This window comes from Procambarus clarkii, chromosome 39 (genome assembly GCF_040958095.1).
Source record: "Procambarus clarkii isolate CNS0578487 chromosome 39, FALCON_Pclarkii_2.0, whole genome shotgun sequence".
Taxonomy (NCBI): Eukaryota; Metazoa; Arthropoda; class Malacostraca; order Decapoda; family Cambaridae; genus Procambarus; species Procambarus clarkii.
The window spans coordinates 13,799,723-13,814,939 of NC_091188.1; the positions used below are offsets into that span (position 1 = coordinate 13,799,723).

A 15,217-nucleotide genomic window follows, 5' to 3' on the forward strand; every position below is an offset into this window, starting at 1 on the left:
CCCTCATGCTCCGAACCATTCATGTATGGCATGTATATAGTAGGTATATAAAAACATGCGCCTATTCGAATGCAACATTGTGTCAAAAATTTCAAAGCAATCTGTAAAGAGATTTCGAAGATTCCCCTCTCATGAAAAACCCATGAAAAACAGTTTTTCAAAAGAAGGTTGTTTTTCCATGTCACAGACACGACATCTATATAGTACAGTATATATAAAAAAAACCTGCTCGAATGCGAATGGAATGTTGTGTGAAAATTTCAAAGCAATCAGTGAAGAACTTTCGGAGATTAGCGATTTTGAACAAACGAACATTTCCATTTTTATTTATATAGATAATTAACTACACAACTCAGGGCGACATGGATTTAGAGCAGGAAGATCCTGTCTTTCACAGTTACTCAACCACTATGACAAAATTATGGATGCCCTAGAAGGAAAGGAAAATGCAGATGTTATATACACAGGCTTTGCAAAGGCATTCGACAAATGTGACCATGGAGTGATAGCCCATAAAATAAAATCAATAGGAATAACGGGTAGAGTGGGGCATTGGATTTTCAACTTTGTCAAACAATACAGTGTGATGGTCAATCAAATAAGATCAAGCCCAAGTGCAGTGAAAAGATCTGTACCCCAGGGCACAGTCCATGCACTGCTGCTATTTTTCATTCTTTTCTTGGATATAGACTAAAATGATAGTCACAACTTCGTGTTCTTTGCAGATACAAAAATCAGCATGAAATTTTTTTCTGTGGAAGACACTGAAAAACCTCAGGCAGATAGTCATTGATTGGGCTACTGTGATGTTTAACATGATGTTTAACAGTGATAAGTTCTAGGTACTGTACTTAGGTATGGTGTTAAACGAGGAAGTTAAATGAAACACAGTAGAGTACACAATCAGACCTACTCATAGAAGCAAAGCAACATGTAAAAGATCTGGGAATTATGATGTCTGACGATCTGACATTTGCTGAACATAACCGAGCAAATATAGTGGCAGCCAGAAAAATAATAGGATGGATTATGAGAGAGCGTTCAAATCCAGAGACCCCACGGGAATGCTAATATTGTACTACTGTATTTAAATCACTGGTGCTGTCCTGTCTTGAGTATTGCCCGGTACTCACTTTCCCTTTCAGAACAGTAGAGATCTCTCAGAGGAAATACAGAGAACGGCACACATAGAAACGATAAAACATCTAAATTATTGGGACCGTCCCAAAGTTCTAAAAATGTAATCTAGGGAAAGAAGATGAGTAAGGTATCAAATAATATACAGTATGCAGTACTGTACATGGAAGTTACTTAAAGGCCAGGTCCTAAATTTGCACAGTAGAATAATAACATACTGGAACAAATGATATGAAAGGAAATGCAGAATAGAACCAGTGAAGAGTAGAGGTGCCATAGGCACAGTCAGAGAGCACCGTCTGAACATCAGAGATCCACAGCTGTTCAACACCCTCCCAGCAAGCATTAGAAATATTGCTGGAACAAAGGGTGGATGTGTTCAAGAGGCACTTAGATAAGTTCTTGCTAGAAGTGCTGGACCAACAAGGTTGCAGTGGATATGTGGGCCTGCAGGCCGCTCCAAGCAACAGCCATGTTGGACCAAGTTACCACAAGTTGATCTTGGTCTTGAGCAGAGCTTGGGAGGGTAGAAGAACTCCCATAATCTTCTCCAGTTATGCTCCTGGTGACCCCATCTGGGTATTTTTTAAAATTTTGTTATTTTTTCCAAATTTTAATATTTTATACAAAATGAAAATATGAAATGTAGAATTTAAAAAATTAAATCCTAATATCACTCACAACTTAGGCCTAAGTCTCAGTAATACCTAAAGTGGTAACTGGTTGGTTAAAACCATTTGTGAAACTTACAAACCAATAAATTATGCTTAAAAAAATACATGGAGTGATACCAGTCACATCCGTTACCCTTTCTATGGATCTCTAAATGAAACCGATGCGATTAGGTTGGAAACTCCGGTAAGTAACAAAGTACAGCGGGGCCTCGAATTACAATTTTAATCCGTTCCCAGAGACGGATCGTAAGTCGAAATACTGTCTCCACTCGATCATCCGGACTATATGGGAAGGACCCCCAGCCGGATTATCACATTTTTCGGATAATGGTACTTTTTCACCTACGAGTCCAAAAGTGACCATTTCCAACTATTTTTATACTACAAACAACATAATTTGAATTGCCTTGCCACATACATTTATTAAATATTCAACTAGAAACCTCAACTTACCTTGTTGGTGTTCGTCTTCTTGATTGATGCCACACATCTTGAAGTTAAAAATTCTTAACAATTTACGTAACCTATACTAACACAACACTAAAATTAACACTTAAAATTACTGTACAGTTCATTAAGCTAAGTTAGTTTTGACTGCCAGCTGCTGAAGCCTCACTGGTTGAGGGCATTTGGGTTGCCTGTGAGGCCTCACTTGTTGAAGGCGCTTGCTTGCACCTCACTTGTTGAAGCGCTTGCTTGCACCTCACTTGTTGAAGCGCTTGCATGCCCTCACTTGTTTTTTTTTTTTTTTTTTTTTTTTTTTTTTTTTTTTTTTTTTGAGATATATACAAGAGTTGTTACATTCTTGTACAGCCACTAGTACGCGTAGCGTTTCGGGCAAGTCCTTAATTCTATGGTCCCTGGAATACGATCCCCTGCCGCGAAGAATCGTTTTTTCATCCAAGTACACATTTTACTGTTGCGTTAAACAGAGGCTACAGTTAAGGAATTGCGCCCAGTAAATCCTCCCCGGCCAGGATACGAACCCATGACATAGCGCTCGCGGAATCGCCAGGCGAGTGTCTTACCACTACACCACGGAGACTGTTGAAGGCGCTTGGCTTGCCTGTGACGCCTCACTTGTTAAAGGCGCTTGCTTGCGCCTCACTTGTTGAAAGCGCTTGGCTTGCCTGTGGCGCGTCACTTGTTGAAAGCGCTTGGCTTGCCTGTAATGCCTCACTTGTTGAAGGAGCTTGGCTTGCCTGTGGCGCCTCACTTGTTGAAGGCGCTTGGCTGCCTGTGACGCCTCACTGGTTGAACACCACGTAACTTGTCTTTAATTGCTAGGACAATCTTCTTCCTCTTAACACTTCCAGAACGATTGATGCTGCTACCAGACATATTCTTGGCCAAAAATGTTCAAAATTACTATGAAAATTAAGAAAGTTATTTAAAAAAATATTTCACTAATGGCGCAACACTGTGAGGCCGCACTGGTTGAGGTGTATAACTGTGACTTGTCTTTTATTGTTAGGACAACTTTCTTCCTCTTAACACCTCCAGAACGATTGATGCTGCTACCAGACATAGTCTTGGCCAAAAATGTTCAAAGTTAATATGAAAATAAAAAAGTTATTTAAAAAAACATTTCACTAATGGCGCAGCACTGTGTATAACACGAGGGACGGACGCACATGGGTTGACCAGTGTTGGACGGGTCCACTTGGGATAGCGCGTTACGTAGGCCGCCAGGAGGAAAAAAATTCACAATATTTTTGAAGGAAACTTCAGCCTGTGCACAATGCTTTTAGGAAACTTATTTATTTGTTATTACATAATTACTAGTAGTTATTTCATTTGTTTTTGGCTATGATTAATTGTTCTAAAATTATTGGTAATTCCTGTACCCAGGTGGTCCCTCCTGCTGCACCCCTCCCACCCTCCCAACACCACCCACCCACCCCACCCCCCTCCTCCACCATGCGTCTAGAGCCACAGACGGGATTAATACGGTATGGCCGTATTTTCATCCGGCCAAACCAGCTTTTATCCGGTTCCTGTGGCCATTTTGGCCGGATATTGTGATAACTTTATCCGATCACGATTTTGGCCGTATAAGGGCGTTTTCCGGATGTTTGAATCCCGGATAATCGCGGGGTTACAGTATCGCAAGCCAAAACGAATTTTCCCATAAGAAATAATGGGAATTGAATTAATCCGTTCCACACCCCCAAAAATATTATCTTAAAAATACATTTTATTCTGAATACAATTTTATTCTCTAACTACAATACAGTACATAAGTTTATCTTGCCTTTATCAAGGAATCTTTTTGGTGTATGGAAGGTGGTGAGGAGAGGGGAGGAAGAGAGGTGTTACTGTTTGGAAGGGGAGTCCCCTTCCATTATAACATTAGGCAGTGATGACTTCTCTTGGGTACACTCTCCTATGTTTTGCCTGCATACCACTAGGACCTGGTTGTGGTTCATTGCTTGTTTGTCTCACTAAAAATTTGTCCATGGAGATTTGTTTTTCCCTTCGTTTTAACAAAGGGTAAAACACTGTTTTACTGTTTTCTGTACAGTAATGATGCATCAGTGTCATTGAAAAAGGTTAAGGCAATGGATTACTGCAGCTTTATTCGGGTGAGTCGTTTCAGCACAAGTTTGCAGGTCTTCCCACGTTGCACACATTTTCTTAATTTTTGAGGAATGGACATTCTGTACTGCCTCCTCCTCCCCTGAAGAAATTTCCTCAGCTGCCTCTATTGTCTTCCTGACATGTATTTTCATATGTTGAACTTTACCACTGACTTTCTTGGGACCCATGGCATGATTTATAATAATTACTTTTATGTTCAAAAAAGACAAAAAATCACCAGAATAATGGAATTTCTTACAAGTGTGATCGTCACTAAGCGGGCGGCTCTGGTAAACTGAGGCAGGTAGGCCCGTTCCCCCAGGAACCATGCCTCGGTCGACCTGAACGCGTATCAACGAATATCATTAGTCGACGACAGGATTAGGCCCGTGCCACCAGAAACCATGCGCTCGGTTGACCCGAACGCGTATCAACGAATATCGTTAGTCGATTACAGGATCGTAAGTCGAGTTACATTTTCCGACCAAATTTACATTGGAACTTGAAAATGTCGTAAGTAGGGACATTTGTAAGTCGAGGTGTTACTGTACAGTGTGGTGGCCAAGCAGGGTTATACCTCTACCTAGCAGCATGTAGTCTCGTGCAGAATGCGCATCAGAAGAACTTTGAAAGACTACAAGATTTGTGAAAATTTATGAAAAGACTACAAGATTTGTGATCTTGTCCACGAGATCTTGATCTCAGTACTGTATATGTGTAGATGTGTGTTCTATTATTTGCACTAACATGATAATTGTGGCCTACATTTAACAAAACATGTACAGGTACTTAAAAAATCAGCCCATAGTAGGGAAGCAGCATGTAAAGGATCTTGTAATAATGACGTCTGGTCTAATATTTGGCAAGCATAACCAAGCAAATATTGTATCAGCTGGAAAAATGATAGGGTGGATTATGAGAACCTTCAAATCCAAGGATCCCATCACAGTGGTTGTACTATTCAAATCACTTGTGCTGTCCCGTCTTGAGACTCGATACTCACTTCTCCCTTTAGAGTGCAAGAAGTTGCTGAAATAGAGGGAATACAGAAAACATATACGGCATACATAGACACGATAAAGCATCTAAATTATTGGGATTGTCTCAAAGCTCTCCAAATGTACTTCCTAGAAAGGAGATGAGGGAGATATCAAATAATATTCACATGGAAAACACTGGAGTGCCAGGTCCGAATTCTATGCAGTAAAATAACAACATACTGGAGTGAATGATATGGAAGAAAATGCAGAATAGAACCAGTGAAGAGCAGGGTGCTATAGGCACAATCTGAGAACACTAAGAACATCAGAGATACAAAGTTGTTCAACATACTCCCAGTGAGTATAAGAAATTTTGCTGGAACAAAAAGAGACACCTTCAAGAGAAAACTAGATAGTTTTCTTCAAGAATTGCCTTACTAACTGGGCTGTAGTGGATATGTGAGGCTGCGGGCCGCTCCAAGCAACAGCCGGTTGGACTAAGTTCTCACAAGTCTTGCCTTGGCCCTGGTCATGCTTTGGGAGTAGAAGAAATCCCAGAACCCCATACAGTTACAATCCAGTTACAAAACCTTGTGAAGATTATAATTATTGTTAGAAAATAAACTCAATTCATTTGCTATGGTTCTCCCACTGCAGCAGATAGGTTCTAGTATGAATCAATAAACTTTGGGCAGAATTAAATGTAGAGTACTGTAGTATATAATTGATAATCTTACAACATTTTGGTTTGGCAAAGGGGGTGAGAATAAACATCTTTTGTCATAATAATTACACATTACTGTACTGCACTTGCTTTGATCCTCGTGTATAACTACACAATGTGACTCATCTACCAGTCATTACAATTTTATAAATTGTATTTTATTATACTAAAGTTTGCAATTTGTATTCATATAAATATTAATAATTTGTAATCAATTTCAGGAGGAAATCAAATGGTATTGCCTGTAAACAGTGCCCATTTGAAATCTCCTTTAAGAACCATGGAGCAGCAGCAGCACACAGTGGTCACCAATCGATCATCACTCACTACCTCCCCAGTTGTTATACGAACACAGACCGGATCCTTAACTGCGAATCCTGTTGTAAGTTCAAGGATTTGCTCAAATAATATTCCCAAAGTTGAAATATTTAGTTTTGTGCCAAATACTGTGTAAGTAGCTGCAACATGAGCAATAGTTTTATCTACTGATTTACAGTATTTTAATCAGTTAAATAAGAGTAATAGCCATTAGCAAAAATTAGCCATGGAGTAGCCATTAGCAAAAATTAGATCAATTATGATGTTTCATAGCTGGGGGAGCTCCTTCAGCTCCCTGGAGCTATCCAGGCTGATATGTATATCATTAGACTTTGGCATCAGTGTGAATGGAGTTCTAGGCCGGGTTGATACCTGGATACCTGATCTCTTACCGGGGACCACGAGCCGTAACCTGGCCCTCTCAGAGAGGCACGAGCAATGGCCTATACAAATGCACATGGGATTTGGAACATTCTATGTCTGCCATTGACTGGGCCAGACACCCAGAAAGGTAAGTGCCTCAAAACAAACCCCTATTCTGGTTAAAACAACGAAAATAGACTAACGACTGGACAGATCTCCCCAATTGAAAACGAGCAAACGAGCATGACGTCACATGTGCCGTGCCACATGCCTGCACAGCTCCCCCCTCCCTGGAAGGGGGAAGGGGGAGCCCCAGACCCACTGCGTCTGCTATTCACCTGCCAGTTCTCGGCTGATGTGATTGTGGCTCAGTCGTGTGACTCCAGCTCCAGATTCTCACTTGTTGTGCTGTGCCTTGTGTCCAGTACTGCTCTTATGGTGGCGTGTGAGCTGTGAGTAATATTCGCAGGTAGTCTGGCTGCATGAGCTTAGAGGTTCCCTTCCCTGAGTGCCCTGTAAGTACTGCCCTTGGGGCTTCGGGATATCTTCCACAAGTCCCCTTGGGTCTACCTCTATTGGTCTTTTGCTGCTCAGTGATTGACCACCCTGGGTGTGTTGGGGAGTTTCCTCCCTTGTTTACCTTGGGGTAAGTGGTAGTGTTTGCACTGGTAGAGGCGCGAGGTACTGCGCATCTTGTTTTCACCTATTACAGCAGCCGGCTCGGTTCCTTCTGGGTACGTTTTCCTATTGTCGGGTTTTCTTTTCATTTTTGTTTGGGCCTGGTGGGGGTCTGCTTTTGTTCCCCTGCCTCCCTGTTATATTAAGGTCTTGACCTCCTGTTTTTCGGTGGTACTCTCCTGCTAGGCCCCCCCATGAGTGGAGCCGGTCGGCCGAGCGGACAGCACGCTGGACTTGTGATCCTGTGGTCCTGGGTTCAATCCCAGGCGCTGGCGAGAAACAATGGGCAGAGTTTCTTTCACCCTATGCCCCTGTTACCTAGCAGTAAAATAGGTACCTGGGTGTTAGTCAGCTGTCACGGGCTGCTTCCTGGGGGTGGAGGCCTGGTCGAGGACCGGGCCGCGGGGACACTAAAAAAAGCCCCGAAATCATCTCAAGATAACGTCTCGGGGTTCAGTTTTAGACGTTTCTTCGGTAGACTTGGGTGCTGGTTAGCAGTACCCTGCTTGGGCTTACCCTTAGCGAAAACAGTTTCCCTGGGAAACGCCGCAGGGGCGCAAGCGGTCCAATGGATGCGACCCCTGGGTCCCCCTCTTGCCTTGTGCGAGTTTGAGGGTTGCTCTGTCCCCTTATCTCAGGCCAACGCTCATTGTTTTTGCCTCCGTCATGCTGCCTGTTGGGTCAGTGACACCTTCGGCCCGGAGTCCTGTGAGCATTGTTGCTTGTTTGTGACTCCATTCACCCAATACACTGCTGCCATTATCCGGGTGCAGGCAGCTCAGGTGTTGCATGCTAGTTTAGGTTGCTGCAACGTGTTAGGTTGATTGTTACCCCGGTTGTTTTCATGTCTAAATACATGAAAATGAAGATCATATGCTATTCTGAGAGCATAACAACACCAAATGAACAGTTGGTGATATTTTATATTCTTGCAGCTGATTTCAAAATCTGTAGTTTTCAATATTTAATTTTATAATTTTTTTTACTTTCTTGTTTTTCAAGTTACACTGATATCATTTAGACAAAGTTGGAGCATTTGCCTAGTAGATTATGCACAAAACATTTGAAAGGGTTTCTGAAAATTTTAAAAACTGAGCTCAATGTCACACATCACATGACGTTTTGTGCAGTTTAACCCTTACACTGCTCAGGGGTCCTTGGGACATTTACACCCCTGTGCGCAAGAAAAAAAAAAATTCAAATTTTTTTTTTCGTCTTCTAAACATGTTAATTTGTGTCCCCTGAGCACGGAAAAAATAAAAAAAAAATCGTAGGTGACATATTTTGGGCGCAATTGACCGAGGAAGTCTGGCAAAAAGTGGGCGTTGACAGAGTGGTCGTCAGACCAGGTCAGCGTCACCCGCGTTGACAGATGGGAGTTGCCACAAAGATATTATTACCTAATTGTTTCAATGTCTCTGATTGATTTTTTCTTAGTTTTTTTGCAGTAATATTATTCAATAGTGTGTATTGTAATATATTTATATAATAAAAGTGGTTAATAATCGCTATACTCAAAAGTATGATGTGAATATTAGTGATTCAATTATTATGTTTATAAAACTATAAACAAATAGTTTTGCTGCTATTACACTCTATACACAGGTTATATATAAGTATTGGCATGTTTTGGTCACCATAACGAACCACTAAGTTGGTATTGAGAGTCGAAAAGCAACGAGGAGTTACCGCCACACACCAGCCAGCCACTCGCTGCCACTCCCTCAACACACACACTAAACTTTCTCCCCCAACAATACCAGTTGTGGTGTTATTACACTATATACAGACGTTATATATAAGTATGTGTATATTTTGTTCACCACAACTGTACAGCTAAGCTGATATAGTTAGTTCAGGCACTAAGAGTCGTCGCTATACACAGATGGCGGCTGGCGGCTCCCTCACTCATTCAAGGTCACACGCACTAAACTTTCTCCCCCAACAATACCAGTTGTGGTGTTATTACACTATATACAGACGTTATATTTAAGTATGTGTATATTTTGTTCACCACAACTGCACAGCTAAGCTGATATAGTTAGTTCAGGCACTAAGAGTCGTCGCTATACACAGATGGCGGCTGGCGGCTCCCTCACTCTTTCAAGGTCACACGCACTAAACTTTCTCCCCGAACAATACCTTTTGCAGTGTTATTACCCTATATACACATATTTTATATAAATATCTACATGTTTTATGCACCGTAACTGTACACCTAAGCTTGTAGTGCGCCCAAAGAGCATAGTGGCCACCCTCTAAACAGCTAGACAAATCGTGCAGACGACGTCACCTCCGTCACCCATATGGCTCCTCCCAGCATAATCCTTTTGCTGTTATTACACTAATACACACATTATATATAAGTATCTACATTTGTAATTACCTAAGTGTAATTACCTAAGTGTAGTTACAGGATGAGAGCTACGCTCGTGGTGTCCCGTCTTCCCAGCACTCTTTGTCATATAACGCTTTGAAACTACTGACGGTCTTGGCCTCCACCACCTTCTCACTTAACTTGTTCCAACCGTCTACCACTCTATTTGCGAAGGTGAATTTTCTTATATTTCTTCGGCATCTGTGTTTAGCTAGTTTAAATCTATGACCTCTTGTTCTTGAAGTGCCAGGTCTCAGGAAATCTTCCCTGTCGATTTTATCAACTGTTACTATTTTGTATGTAGTGATCACATCACCTCTTTTTCTTCTGTCTTCTAGTTTTGGCATATTTAATGCTTCTAACCTCTCCTCGTAGCTCTTGCCCTTCAGTTCTGGGAGCCACTTAGTAGCATGTCTTTGCACCTTTTCCAGTTTGTTGATGTGCTTCTTAATATATGGGCACCACACAACAGCTGCATATTCTAGCTTTGGCCTAACAAAAGTCATGAACAATTTCTTTAGTATATTGCCATCCATGTATTTAAATGCAATTCTGAAGTTAGAAAGCATTGCATAGGCTCCTTGCACAATATTCTTTATGTGGTCCTCAGGTGATAGTTTTCTATCTAGAACCACTCCTAGATCTCTTTCTTTATCAGAATTCTTTAAAGATTTCTCACATAATATATAGGTTGTGTGGGGTCTATGTTCTCCTATTCCACATTCCATAACATGACATTTATTAACATTAAATTCCATTTGCCAAGTGGTGCTCCATATACTTATTTTGTCCAGGTCTTCTTGAAGGGCATGACAGTCATCTAAATTTCTTATCCTTCCTATTATCTTAGCATCATCAGCAAACATGTTCATATAATTCTGTATACCAACTGGTAGATCATTTATGTAGACAATAAACATCACTGGTGCAAGAACTGAACCCTGTGGTACTCCACTTGTGACATTTCTCCATTCCGATACATTGCCTCTGATTACTGCCCTCAATTTTCTATCAGTCAGAAAATTTATCATCCATGTTAGAAGCTTACCTGTCACCCCTCCAATATTTTCCAGTTTCCAGAACAACCTCTTATGTGGAACTCTGTCGAAAGCCTTTTTTAGGTCCAGATAGATGCAGTCAACCCAACCATCTCTTTCCTGTAATATCTCTGTGGCTCGATCATAGAAACTGAGTAAATTCGATACACAGGATCTTCCAGATCGAAAACCATACTGTCTGTCTGATATTATATCATTTCTCTCCAGGTGTTCTACCCATTTAGTTTTGATTAGTTTTTCCAATACTTTCACTATTACACTTGTCAATGATATAGGTCTATAATTGAGGGGGTCTTCCCTGCTGCCATTTTTGTAGATTGGAACTATGTTAGCCTGTTTCCACACGTCTGCTACGATTCCTGTAGACAGGGATGCCTGAAAGGGATGCCTGATTTGTGTTCACCATAGAGAACCACTGACCTGGTATGGTGAATGCAAACAATAACAGGTGGCCACACAGTCAGTAAACGATGCTGTCTCCCTCCGTCTCTCAGCATCACTCCTTCCACAGCGCTAATTATTACAACAATCCTGCTATTATCACAACCCTGGTTATTTATATCACAGTCCTTGGTCATTTGTAATATTGTCATCGCTAAATAATAACAATTATATATTTATTTTGACATTTTTCGGCGATGCTGTGGTCACAAGCTGAACATCAATGCTGTTCGCTCATGCTGCGTGCGCCGGCCTTGGTTGCTCCAACAGTACTGTGCCTCTCACACCTGAGAATATTGCCCACGCTTTTTTTTTAAAATGGCATCTGTTTACAAGAGCCCTGAGGAAGCTACTATGAACCCCGTGTAGCCGTGGGCCATTTGAATCAGGCCTGGCACCCTATGGCGTATATATACGCCATGCGCACCATGGGACATGTTACTCAGGGCGTATATATACGCCATGCGCAGTTTAAGGGTTAAGGGTTAACCAGAATAGGGGGTTTGTTTTGAGACGCGCTTACCTTTCTGGATGCCTGGCCTAGTCGATGGCAGACATAAAATGCTCCAAATCCCATGTGCATTTCTATAGGCCATTGCTCCTCGTGCCTCTTTGAGGGGGAGGCCAGGTTCTGGCTCATGGTCCCTGTGGTCCCCTAGAACTCCATTCTCACTGATGCTAAAGTCTAATACTGTATATCCATATCAGCCTGGATAGCTCCGAGGAGCTTCCGGGTCTCACCCAGAAAATGGCGTTTCATTACATTCAATGCTGGTTTTTTAATATTGCATATCAAGATATAAGTTTAATTTCATGATGTCTAAACCATGTAACAGGAATTAAGTTACCTATGTTACTTTATATGTCGTGTTTGTTCCTTTTATATTTTATTAATCATACTATACTTGCTTTCACGTCACATTTTAATTAATAGTAATGTTGTTTATTAGAAAATCAAAATTACTGGTTAATGTGATGTAGGATAGCTTGTGTGTTTCAAGCATTAGACAGACATGTATACGATGAGTTTTGGTGGATATAAAGAGTTAATGCCTCGTGTGAGCCAGTATACCTTCTGCAGTGTCCTTTATTCTTATGTTCTCATGTCTTCTTTACTCACTAAGGATTGATTTAACTACTGGAATGTTGGCTCTTGGCAAGTTGTATTTTGGATGGTTAATACCATCGAGCCTACGGCATGTGTGCCACCAACTTAGAGGTCGTGGCCCCGGTGTGCGGGCGAGCGTGCGGCGACACGAAAATGTGTATACTCATTTCAGTTTTTTCACCTTAATTCTCGTGCTACGTCGTTCGTTTTAGTATCATTGTGTTCGCAATAGAATTCCCTACAGGTGTATATGCATATAATGTCCAAAAACCTGGCGTGACTCCCCGCAGCAAAGCCTAAAGTCAGCAAAAGTTACCTGTGAGCGCACAAAATCAGTAAAATGTGTATACTCATTTCAGTTTTCTCACCTTAATTCTCATGCTATGTTGTTGTATCATTGTGTTCGCAATTAAATTCCCTGCAGGTGTATATGTATATACAGTATTGTTCAAAAGCACGGCATGACTTCCCTTAGTAAAGTCTAAAGTTACCCGTGAACGAGTACCAATTTTCACACCCGCAACCTACTGTGTATAGTCGTTCAGTTTGATAACATCAATTTTCGTGTTATGTCGCTCATTTTGGTATCAAATTGTTCACAATATAAAGTCGTTGAAACTAGTCCTGTAATGTTAGAGCAATAACTGGAATTTTAAGATATTTTAATTTTTGAACGTTCATCATCAATAAAATTATTTATATCATTCCAGTGTTCTGACATAAATTTGCGTGTTAAATTTTTCATTTTGGTATCAAATTGTCCACAATCTAAAAGCGCTCATTTTGAAACTATCCCCAAGTCAATTGGATAAAAAAATGAATTTTATACAAATAATTTTGTATTGGATGTGAGCACAGTCCGTGGCAGGGCTCTAGAGAAAAAAAGTGGACGCGAGCGGTGTCCAAAGAGACCGATAGCGTTAATTAATTTCAAGAGCTTGCATTTCTAGCTAGGTAAGATATAATTTCTCTTAATGAATTCTAGTTAATTATGTACCATTGGAACAATTTGTCTCATGTAATTACTTTTGTTTCTAAGCTGTCCCACTCATTAGCTCCCGAAGGTTAGCTCTGCGGTGTCCATAAAACAGGATCACATCCTGGTACTTGAGCCACAGAGAACTTGACAAGCTGTCCGTGCAACATCGTGCAGGTACTGAGTAGTATTGAATTTGAACATTCAACCCAACTTTGATTGGCCTTCAAAAGCTTCATTCATGTAAACGGAGAAAACTAAATAGAGAGAAATCAACACATCACTGGTGCCCTTCCATCTTGAGTACTGCTCAGTACTCGCTTTCCCTTCAGAGCAGGAGAGATTGCTGAAATAGAAGGAATACAGAAAACAAATCCACAAGGGCCATGACGAGGGTTCGAACCTACGTCCGAGAGGATCCCAGATGCTGCCTTAATCGACTGAGCTATGACATGGCAAAAGAATTGCAACCAGATGTTCTACTGACTTTACTTGTATCCTGCAGCCTCTCCGAGACACAAACCAGGATTTTACACAATTCCCCCAATGCACCCGAGCTCTATCAATAAGCTGTTCTACCTCTTCGCCCTTACTTCATTACACACAGAAATCACAATAGCGTGATGCATCAAATGAACAAATCCTCAAGGGCCGTGATGAGGGTTCGAACCTATTTGTTCGAATCCCAAAATATATGTGGATTTGTTCATTTTTATGCATCACGTATCAAAGCTCTCCGAATGTACTCACTACAAAGACGAACGGAGAGATATCAAATAATATACACATGGAAAATACTGGAGGGCCAGGTCCCAAATCTGCACAGTAAAATAACATACTGGAGTGAACGATATGGAAGAAAATGCAGAATAGAACTAGTGAAGAGCAGGGGTGCCATAGGCACAATTAGAGAGAACTGTATAAACATCAGAGGTCCACGGTTGTTCAACATACTCCCAGCGAGCATAAGAAATATTGCCGGAATAACAGTGGACATCTTCAAGAGGAAATTAGATAGTTTCCTCCAAGGAGTGCCGGGCCAACTGGGCTGCGGTGGGTATGTGGGCCTGCGGGCTGCTGCAAGCAACTGCCTAGTGGACCAAACTCGCAAGTCAAGCCTGGCCTCGGGCTTGGCTTAGGGGAGTAGAAGAACTTCCAGATCCTTATCAACCAGGTATCAACCAACCAGGTCAGATATCATCTCTGGCTGTGGTTTCCTGTTCTGGATTTTTGCCTTGTGAGGCTGTTCCTGCACTTGTAATGTGCATTGCCAGGTATTCTTGTGTACTAGAGCTGCACATACCTGGGGTCACCTTCCCTAGGTTCTCTGTAAGTGCTGCCCATGCGTTTCAGGGTTGTCTTCCCTGGGGCATTCAGTCTGCTTAGCACCTCTTTCAGCTTGGCCTAGGGTGTCGTGGTGGTCGTCCTCCATTGCCCCCGAGGTTTAGCAGCTGCTACGTGTGGCCGGTTTGGGTGCATAGACATGGATTACCAGTTGGCTGGTCCAGAACCTGTGCTTCCTGTAGGGCTCATTCACTCTGCAGGCTCTGGAAAACCCAGGTGGGCCCAGTCGTACTATGGATACTACTTCCAAGCCCACTCTCACCTTTTGTAAATTTGAGGGTTGCTAGTTGCCCATGCCTCAGGGTGATCATCCTCAATACTGCCTCTGCCATCAATACTGCCTCTGCCAGTATTGTCTCTACAAGACAATATTGTCTTGCGGGACTTGTTCCCAGTTTATGCTCTAATTCACTCATCCTCTTCCTAATATTCTGAGGGCTTGAGCAATGCTGCCACTGC

The 15,217-nt window shown here is 41.7% G+C and overlaps 1 protein-coding gene across 2 annotated transcripts in view; it reads left to right on the top strand.

The window, feature by feature from the left end:
* Dp (transcription factor Dp) overlaps nt 1-15,217 on the top strand; it is a 131,363-nt gene that overhangs the window by 72,868 nt on the left and 43,278 nt on the right. For both annotated transcript variants that reach the window (XM_045746068.2, XM_045746070.2), the window contains exon 4: nt 6,317-6,477. In XM_045746068.2, the coding sequence (XP_045602024.1) occupies nt 6,317-6,477 (161 nt within the window). The remainder of the gene's footprint in view (nt 1-6,316; nt 6,478-15,217) is intronic.